The sequence below is a fragment of the Mus caroli genome, chromosome 9, assembly GCF_900094665.2.
Source record: "Mus caroli chromosome 9, CAROLI_EIJ_v1.1, whole genome shotgun sequence".
NCBI lineage: Eukaryota > Metazoa > Chordata > Mammalia > Rodentia > Muridae > Mus > Mus caroli.
In genome coordinates, this window is record NC_034578.1 from 115871473 (window position 1) to 115881999 (window position 10527).

At 46.1% G+C, this 10527-nt stretch overlaps 1 protein-coding gene across 2 annotated transcripts in view; it reads left to right on the forward strand.

Annotated features, from left to right (window-relative positions):
- The window catches only part of Myrip (myosin VIIA and Rab interacting protein), a 169426-nt gene extending 159169 nt beyond the window's left edge, over window positions 1–10257 (forward strand). The window contains exons 14-17 of one of the 2 annotated variants that reach the window (XM_021172036.2): window positions 197–301; window positions 404–464; window positions 3185–3303; window positions 8230–10257. In XM_021172036.2, the coding sequence (XP_021027695.1) occupies window positions 197–301; window positions 404–464; window positions 3185–3303; window positions 8230–8262 (318 nt within the window). In that variant the 3' untranslated portion in view covers window positions 8263–10257. The remainder of the gene's footprint in view (window positions 1–196; window positions 302–403; window positions 465–3184; window positions 3304–8229) is intronic. The other variant, XM_029482017.1, reaches the window with a different exon arrangement.
- The last annotated feature ends 270 nt before the right edge of the window (window positions 10258–10527 follow it).

Sequence of the window (10527 nt, forward strand, 5' to 3'; positions counted from 1 at the left end):
AAAAAAAAAAAAAAAAAAAAGTTTCAGGCCAGCCTGGTCTACATGAGACCGTGTCTCAAAAAGAAAAACAGAAATGAGTGAATGAATGAATGAGCAGACATGAAAACAGATTCATTCATTCTTTATAGTTTGTAGCATTTTCAACCAGGATTCTTCCTTTCAGTATTTACTGAACTTTTCTTTCTGTTGCATGAAGATCTCTGACATTGAGAGCCGCATTTCAGCCCTGACCATCGCTGGCTTAAACATAGCGCCGTGCGTGCGTCTCACACGAAGACGGGATCAGAAGCAAAGGAGCCAGGTGTGTCTGCCTTTCACGCCCCCGTTAGAATATTGCATGACCTGGAAGGTGCCAAATATCTAGGATCTACAGAACTGTACTGACAGCCGTGTTTCTCTGTAGGTACAAACTATAGACACGTCGAGGCAGCAGAGGAGGAAACTGCCTGCCCCTCCTGTGAAAGGTATGTCACACTTAAAACAGCAAGCTGGGAGCTGGAGGGATGGCTCAGTGGTTAAGAGCACTGACTGCTCTTCCGAAGGTCCTGAGTTCAAATCCCAGCAACCACATGGTGGCTTACAACCATCCTTAATGACATCTGACGCCCTCTCCTGGTGTGTCTGAAGACAGCTACAGTGTACTTACATATAAAATAAATAATAAATAAATCTTTAAAAAAAAAAAACAGCAAGCTGGGGTTGTCGAGAGAACCCGGGCCCTGAGTGTGTGAAAGTGTGAGGGCCGGATCCAGTGTGCCGTCTCCCCGGGGACTGTGCTAATCCATCTTACTTGAGTGTGTGAGAAGGCGTGCATGAGGACGAGTGAGCACATGTGGGTGTGTATAGAACGGATTCTAATATTCTAGCTAGCCCGTATAAAACACACATGCTCCTGTTTGATTAACATGCTGTAAGCCTAGATTGGGTAGGTCTTGAGCTATGCTAACTTACATCCCAGCGGTATATATCACTTGCTACTTTCTGCTTTCTCCTGGCTACAAGCTCATGGGCCCTTTTCATGGTTAGTGTTCTCTCTCTCTCTCTCTCTCTCTCTCTCTCTCTCTCTCTAAGCTCATGGGCCCTTTTCATGGTTAGTGTTCTCTCTCTCTCTCTCTCTCTCTCTCTCTCTCTCTCTCTCTCTCTCTCTCTCTCTCTCTCTCTCTTCCTCTTTCTTCTCCCTCCTGGTCCCTACCTGAGACCTGTCACTCAACCCCCAACTCTCGCCTTTTTCTCTCTACTGACCAATCACAAGCTCTAGCCTTTTATTAACCAGTTAACTTTAAACTGGGGAGCAGGGTTTGCGTAGCATCACTCGGTGTATGTGAGGATCAAGGACAGCCAGATAGGTCTTGGGGGCCAGCATTTAGCTTTGGATACACAGCAGCACCAGACCAACCCCCAACAGGCATGAGAAGGTTGGTATATGTCAGTGTGCCTGGGTGAGCAAGTATATGTGTGAAAGTCTGGGAGTCTGATGGTGTGAGTGTGGGCAGGTGAGTTATGTTAATGAGAGTAGTGTATGAAGGTAGTGTGGTGTGCATGTGTGAATGTGAGGCTGGTGTGAGTGTGCATGTGAGGGTGTGAGGCTGGTGTGAGTGCATATGTGAGGGTGTGAGGCTGGTGTGAGTGCATATGTGAGGGTGTGGGGCTCAATGTGCAACTGAGTGTGGGTATGTAAGTGAGTGTGAGATTAGATGTGAGTGATTGCCTGCATTGATATGTCTGTGGCGGAATATATGAAGTGTATGATTTGTACGTGCGTGTGTGTGTGTGTGTGTGTGTGTGTGTGTGTTATGTGATCGTCTAAGTGTATTGTGAAAGTATTATGGGATTTGGGGTTTTTCATGTGTGAATCTGTTGAGTCCGACCAGCGGTTCACATGTCTGGGTTCGAGCCTGGAAGGCATCTTGGAATCTGGAAGAAAAGAGGGAACTAGGCAGTGTGAGAAAGGATGGAACCAAGACATTAGTCTGATCAAAGTTCAATTTTACTATTCGGAGACACAGGATTATGAAGAAGGGGGAGGGGCCCATTCCCGCCAAATCATCCTTGGAGTCCAGTTGCAGGTGACCACGTGTTGGCTCCAGAACAGCTAGGCGGCAGGTAGTAGCAGTGGGAGTGGCAGAACGATAGGGTGGCAGACTCCACCCCGGATGATCTCCTGGTGATAAGAGTCAAACCTGATCAGCCAGATTTCAGGCTGAGGGGGGAGTTTACATGAATCTGTGAGGGTGAATTGTATGGGAGTTTGAGTGTGTAAGAGAATATGAGGTTTAAATGTGTAGGGGATATGGGTGTGCATGTGAGCCTGAGAAGTTTGAGTATGTGCACTTGTGAGTAGATGCATTATGAATGTGTTTGAACATGTGTAAGGTGAATGAGTCCATGAATGTGAGACTGTATGCTTGTGTTTTGTAAATATGTGTGAGTGTGAGTTTGTGAAGCTGTGTTTAATTGTTTATAAGTGAGTGTGTTTCAGTGTGTTGGCCACATGAATGTGAAAATATGTGGGTGTATATCCGGTGTGCGCATGTCGGGTGTAAGGGGTGTTTGTATGTGTGTTTGTGTGTGTGTTTGAGTGTGGGCATGGACTTGGTGTGTAACAATGTGTGAATGAGTGAGGGAATGTGCGTAAGCATGAATATGTTCTTGTGTGTCAGTATATGTTCAAGTTTGTGAGAGTGTGCGTATATGTGTGTAGTGTGTTAATGTATGTGTCCATGTGTTTGAGTGTATGTATGAGTGTGAGGGTACATGCATGATTTGTATGTGAACATGTGTGAGATTGCTTGTGTGTTCATGTGTGTGAGAGTGTGTATGGAGCTAGACTGGTGGCCAGTCACCCCAGCAGCCTCCTGGGTTACAAGCTGTTTTACATGGTACTGGGATCCCACCTTGAGCATGGCAAGCCTTCCTCCCTCCTGAGCCATCTCTCCAGATGTTCTTACGCGTCTCGCCTTGGGTGCCCCCAGAAGCAAACCTTGGCTCACAGATGAGTGTGAGGTAGTTTATGAGGATGTCCAGGACGTGCTGAGGGTAGGGGAGACAGGTCACATTGAGGAAAGCATACATGCCGGGTCGGGATGCTTCAATTATTGAACTTCTTCTTTGGAAAAATGAGGGCAAACCCTCCTGACTGAGCATCTTGCTGGGACCTCGTTCTTATTCTTTGTTTCCTTTTTAGCTGAAAAAATGGAAGCATCTTCCGTGACCCCCATTAAGACATTCAACCGCAACTTCCTTCTCCAAGGCTCCTCCACAAACAGGCCCACAGCAAGTACCGGTGACATCAAGGACTTGATGGTAAGAATCTCTGTGCCCATTATGTTACATGATGGTCCAGTCCTCGCCCCCCACCCCCCACCCCTGTGACCCCATCCTGCAGGCTTTTCTTCCTTCCTTCTACCTCAGCAGAGCCCCAAGAGGCAACCTTCCTCTCTGGTCTCCTGACCTGCCTTAGACTTTGGAGGGTGTGTGCCGCACTGTGTGGCATTGCTGACCTCTTTAGCCTTAGTCTGCCATCTCATCTGCACCTCTATGTAGCGCTTTTAGGAACCAGCTGTAATTGGAGAGAAAGGAAAGAGTGCCAGGTCTCGTGGATGTGTAAGGGCTTTTACTCTGGAATGATCCATCTGTGCTTGTAAGTTTCCGTTAGCCACGAATGCCTTTTCCTAAGCAGAGCAGCAGCTGCCCCTAAATGTGACAAGGGACCTGGCATTTTTGTTAAACCATAACTACCAGCCCAAGGACGGCCCCACTGACAGTGGTCTGGGCCCTCCCCCTCAATCACTACTAAGACAATGCTAAGTGACTAAGTTAGTGTTGAGCAAGCCTGTCATTCCCAGGCTTCGTTCTTCAGTAAACTGAAATGCTCCATCAGCCTTGAAGCCAGGCCTGTGCAACCTGGGCACTAGCCTGCCAGTGCCAGTCCCTAGATCACTTCCTAAGCGGAGGTCAGTGTAGAAAACGTCCAACTTGAAACCTAGATGTGATTACACTTGCTGGTTGGCTCTGTCTTCATTTGTGTGAAAAGAATATTTTTCATTTTTTCAAATTGTACTTTGTCCCATTTCTAGTTAGTATGGGGTCTTGAAAGGGCTTTATAGGGCTTCAAATAGTGACCCGTGCATGGTCTTGCTGCTGTCAGTGGTAAAATCAGGGCTGAAATCCACTCTCCTAAAAGCTGCATTTGTTCTCGTTTTGATTGTGTGAGGGGATACTATTGAACCTTGAGCCACTTATTTTAAAGAAGATTAAACTACACATCTTATGAGGTTTTACCTCTATGTGTTTAACAAAAATGCTCAGTATTATCTTAAAATTTGCAAATGCTACAGTGGTACTGTAAATTCTGACATTTGCCTATATATGAGAGTCACACGGGTTTGGTTTTTTGTTTTAAGTCAGGGTCTTAACTATGTAACTCTGGCTTGGCCTGGAATTTGCTATGTAGACCAGGTTAGCCTCAAATTTGCCTATGTCTCCCAAATACTGGGATTAAGGTTTCTGCCACCATACCTGGCTTTACCCAGTGGATTCCTAAACACCAGAAAACCAGTGCTGTACAAGATGTTAATGTGTGTTCCTTTCAGACTGGAATACAGACCGGGAGATAACAGCTAGTTAGCCTTAATCTGCCTTTATGTGCATTAATCTGTGTTTACGGAAGGGAGCAATGGCCGGAACTCACCTAGGGAGTTTGAGGTCAGTGGTGGGTACATATGTGAGAGTCTCCTAAAAATCAAAAACAGCAAAAGCAGGTGTTCCCTGAGGTAATTCACAATGATCTCTAGCTTCCTCGTTAACTGATGTTATTAGATAGCAGCTTATGACCCTGGTTAGTTTTCTTTATTGTTTCTGTAATATGAGAATCCATTGTACCCTTTAAATTATTGTTACTTAAAATTAATAAACTCCTGAGCCGGGCGTGGTGGCGCACACCTTTAATCCCAGCACTCGGGAGGCAGAGGCAGGCGAATTTCTGAGTTCGAGGCCAGCCTGGTCTACAAAGTGAGTCCCAAGACAGCCAGGGCTACACAGAGAAACCCTGTCTAGAAAAAAAAAACCAAAAAAAAAAAAAGAATAAACTCCAAGTCTAGGAAGAAAAGGAGGAAGGGAGGGAGGGAGGGAGGGAGGGAAGAGGAGAGAGAGAGAGAGAGAGAGAGAGAGAGAGAGAGAGAGAGAGAACAAGCGAGCCCTACAGACTTGCTACAGCAGAATCTCAAGAGGGCTTTCTCCATTGAGGCTCCTTCCTCTCAGAAGACTCTTGCTTGTGTCAAGGTGACATAAAACTGACCAGCACAGAGGTAAAAACCCTTGCTGCACACACCTAACAACCTGGTTTGGTCTCCAGATCCCCACAGTGGAAAGAGAGCAAACTCATGAGAGTCCTCTGACCTCCACTTAGGTAAATACACTCACACATGTACACACACACACACACACCATACACACATGCACATGCTTGCACATTATGCACACACATATGCACACATACCACACACATGCACACACCATATACACTCACATACCATAATACACATGTACACTCACACACACATAATATACACACATACATGTCTGCACACACACACATATGCACATACCATACACACATGTACCATAGATACACTCACACACACACACTCCATGCAGTCATATACCATACACACACATACACATATTTACACACCATGCACACACATGCAAACTCACATACATACCATATACCCACATACAGGTGTTCACACATACACACCATATATACACATAACTCACACACCATACACATACACACCATTCACATACACACCATTTACACACACACCATATGCACATATACACACCATACACACACACACCATATGCACATATACACACCATACACACACACACCATATGCACATATACACACCATACACACACACACCATTCACACACACATCATATACACACATACAGGTGTGCGCGCACACACATACCGTAGATATACACACACTCACATGTACTCACACACCATACACTTACATACACATGCTCACACGTCATATATACATACACACTCCCACACATTCCATATACACACATATATACACTCCCATTCCATACACACACATGCACACTCTCACACACATGCGTATGTGCACACACCATACACCACACATATGCGCATGTGCATACACACTACATATACACACATACATGTGCACATACACATGCATATATCATATATATATGTATATACATATATATACATACACAGTCACACACCATACACACACACACACACACCCCACACCACACCACACCACACAAATTCTTTTAGTTAAATACTCAATTTGTCGATTAATATAAAAACAATTTGCAGCTGAATTATGGTGGCTTACATCTACAGTCTCAACATGAAGAAGGCTGACACAGAGGATTGCTTCAAACTAAAGGCCAGCCAGGTCTGCAAGACACTGTCTCGAAACAGTGCACAGCAATATGTGTGTCGGAATTTCAGAGACCACTCAGCACAGTGCATTAGAAGAGAGATCTGACAGGGCCGTCCACAGTCCATGCCACACTGATGGCAGACTGTGTGTGGAGTGGACAGAGGGACACCCAGACACACCCCGCTGCTGGTGTTGTCACTGTCTACCTTGCCCTTCCTTGTCATTCCACTCCTGGTCCACTCTGAGTGGAAGGGCTCCAGACAAATACATAATGTGGGCTCCAGCATTAGAACCATACATTACTGCCATGAGTGTCACGAGGACCTCAGTCTCTCGTCATTTTTCCTTCACTGGTTGGCTGTGACCCTTGACCTTTCAATGTTTAGCTATCTTGCTAGGTCAGGGAAGAAGTGAGTTATAGATACATGAGATGATTAAATCTATTTCCATAGTAACAGAATGTGCACGGGTCACGAGGGCCCAGGGGACTACTTGGCCCATTGCCGTGACTAAATACCTGCTCAGAAGCAGCAAGAGAGAGCAAGGATTTACCTCGGCTCCATTTCATAGCTGGGGAGGCATGGCGGTGTCCACGGTTCAGGAGTGTCCCCTGCCCATGGCAGGTGGGAGCCTGAGGTGGCTCAGTCACTTTTCAGAGAGTCAGAAAGCAGAGTGAGCACAGGCTAGGCTGAGGAAAAAGGAATCCATCACCCAGACACCCCCAGTGTGACCCACTCCATCCAGCCTTGCAGAGTGCCAGCAGACAGAGAAATGGCGTGTGAACATGGGTGCTTTTCACCCTCAACCCCCACAACAGTGGACACAGCGAGGCCTTCCAGCTCTGAGGAGATGCTGTGTGCACGTGTTACACAGGTTTCTTTGCAATAAGTTATTTTTAGTGAAATGAAGATCACCCAAGAAAGCCGATGGTATGGCTCAGAACACTGCTGACCATGTATAGGGCCCCAAGATCAGCCCCTTGCACCTCAAAAACAAGTAAATGAGTATATAAATCACCTTAGAATAACAGAAAGGGGGTTAAAAATAGAAGGCAAGGGATGCTGGGAAGATGGCTTAGGGGTTAAATGCATTGGCCATTCTCCCAGCAGGCCTGGATTTGCTTCCCAGCACCCACATGGTGGTTCGCAAGCATCTGTGACTCCAATTCCAGGAGATATGATGCTCTCTTCTGGCCTCCACCAGTACCAGGCACACATAGTACACAGACATACAGACAGACAAAATGGCCACATATGTAAAAAAAAAATTTTTTTTAATTTAAAAAGAAAAAAAATGAGCATATGTACTAAAATATCAAAAGTAGGTCAGCAATACTTTCAGAAAAAAAAAAAGTAGATTTCAAGACAAGTGTTCAGAGACAGCAGGAGGAGGGTGTTTTCATTTGGCTGAAGTAGGCAAGTCTGGAGCCTGCCTTGAGGGTGGAAAACCTCTCTGCTGGGTTTGATGGGTGGGTGACGAGCCCCCTTACCAGCTTTCCCAGAAACAAATGCCATTTGTTTGTGAGTCTGTAATGTGAGCATTAGAGTTTGGTTAAGACACTTAAACTATGCACAACAGAAAATACCCAACTACACATAACAGAAAATCTGTTTCCTAAGAATCAGCGGGGCCATTTTCAAACTTGGATCTCTATCCCAACCTGCCTAGAAAACCTCAGTACATCCCAGGAGGGAGAAAGTGTCCAGTCATTCCCTGTGACCTCACTGCCAGACATGACCAGTTTAGTCTGTCAGGAGCTGGTGACATCGTTCTTCTCGCTTCCCTCCCTCAGGAGCCTGTTCTGGAGTCAGCTGTGATGTACTAAAGCAGGACTCCACACACAGCCAGTGACCCACTGCCTCCGGCCGTACACGACAGTGCCTTGACCCAACAGCCATCGAGTACTGTGTGGATTTCCACTGAGGCGAGGGCCTGGGAGGGCTGGGCGAGAGGGGGCTTCAGTGCACTGCTGCACCGGGCTGTCCTGATACCTCACCCAGAAGGCCGTCTCAGTCCGCAACACTGAGGTCTCGCCCACTCTCTGCCTTAGGCTCCCAAGGGAATCTGAGACCGAATATCCAGATGCTGGCTTCCAATAGCAGAGCTCTGTGTTCAGAAGATGCATTGTGCCTGTTTAATTTTGCTCCTCTGTGCTGTCTTTACCAGCCCCGTGTGTTTTTAATCCCCATCAACAGTTCATCCTACAAAAAACTGCTGGAGAGGAGCTGGGGGCTAGGAAGGCGGGGATCACTACCATCACTTAGTCGTGCTTATCACCTCCTAACCGATGCTAAGAGCAGGGGGCACTAGAAACAGTCTCATTTGGAAAATGCTTGGCCACCTCCAGCTAAGCCCCCAGCCCCCAGCCCCGTGCCTCTGACCTCCCCGTTGCTTGGCCACCACTAAAGGAAAAGCTCTGATCCACCAATGCCATACCCGGGTCTCTCTGAAGCCATGTCTCATTCTCAATTTGGGGTTCTTGCATGGATTTACTCAGGGGGAGAGGGGCCTAAGGAATGATGTCACTATTAATCTAAGATAAAGGATACTGTTCAGAATCAAGGTGATATATGGCTTGGTCACGAATGAGCTATTGTAAAATAGAACTACACAAGAAAAGTGTTCTGTCTTCTAAAAGATATCTCCTGCCAAATTCAACAAGATTCCGAATGACAGCCATGATGAAGGTGGTCAGCAACCCCCCCCCCTTAGAGAAAATCAGTGTGAACGGTGAGGGGTGCAGAGCTGACCCTCACCCCAAGTTCACTGTGTTTCAGGACAGGGGCTGAAATAAATGCATGAGTATCTAAAGTGTGTCCATGCACACAATTAGGACTGACCCCGTGCTGGTCTCGCTGGGTGCCTGCAGCATGTTTTTAATGTTGGCTTCTGGGATTTTCTGAATCATAGGGTGTGATGGGGAGAGGGCAGAGGAGGGAGGTGCCGGGGGGTGGCCATTAGGTGCTGGTTCTGGAGGGCACAGTGCGCCCAGTTTTGTCTAGTGTCTCTCTCTTCCGGTTTTCCAGAATCCATAACTAAAGGTCAGACCAGTGAACTTGCTGAAGCCAGGCGTGTGAGCTGGTTCTAACTGGAGTGCCCCCCACCCCCAGAAGCCCAGCCCTGTTTTCACTTCCAAGTTCTCTGGTTCTCCTGTGCATCCCCAGACTTGATTGAACTGTCCTCCCTGTGTCCTCCCTCCTTGTTTGCCATTGCTGCTGATGGGGGTCCTTGTGTCTTCCCATGATGCTCCTGCTGATGTTTGTGTCAGGACTCCATGGAAAAAGTAAACCTTTGGTGTTTTATCCAGTGGGTGTGGTTCACACTAAAACAAAGTTTAAAAAAACACAACAAAAAGATCTGACTTTCAAACAGGACGTTTTTCTTTAAGAGGCACGAGGCTGCCTTTGTGCTAACAGTGTTAAAATACTCAGTTTTCTTTTGACAAAGCGTGTACTGTGTAAGCCTTGCAAAAAATAATCATAATAGCAACAACAACAACGAAGAAAAAGCCTGTTCTATGGCGTTCGAACTTTTATAAAAGGTTTCCTTGTGCCAAATAAGTACAAAGATTTAATTTACTATTTAAACCATAAACATGCTATAGTTCCAGAAATTATTTTGTCATCAGTGATTTTGATCTTTAGTGTCAATATTTATATTTAGATTAATTTTTATAAATGAAATATTTTGATGGTCTAAGAAAATGAGGACAGGAAGGATGCGATCTCTGACGGCTTCTCGATGCCTTCATGTCTCACACACTCGGCCAAGAATCACTGTCAAGAGAAACGACCACGGCCAAGCAGTAAAGTCACCTATGAAAACAGTCTGCGTGTGCGTGGTATTTATTTATTATTTTATGTATTCACTTATTTTGGTGAGAAGAGTCTAGGAGTCTCTGTCCCTGCCTACCCTCTAGTTCTACTATATACAAGTCTGTTCTCTTCTCTAGTGAAATAAGGCAGTTTCCCAACCACCCATCCTCTCTGGAGGTAGGACCAGCAGCTTTGAAGGTGAGATCAGTTCTGATTTTTGCCCTTGCCCCTACCTTACAGATATTTAGACGACATCTAGCCTCTCTGTCTCTCCA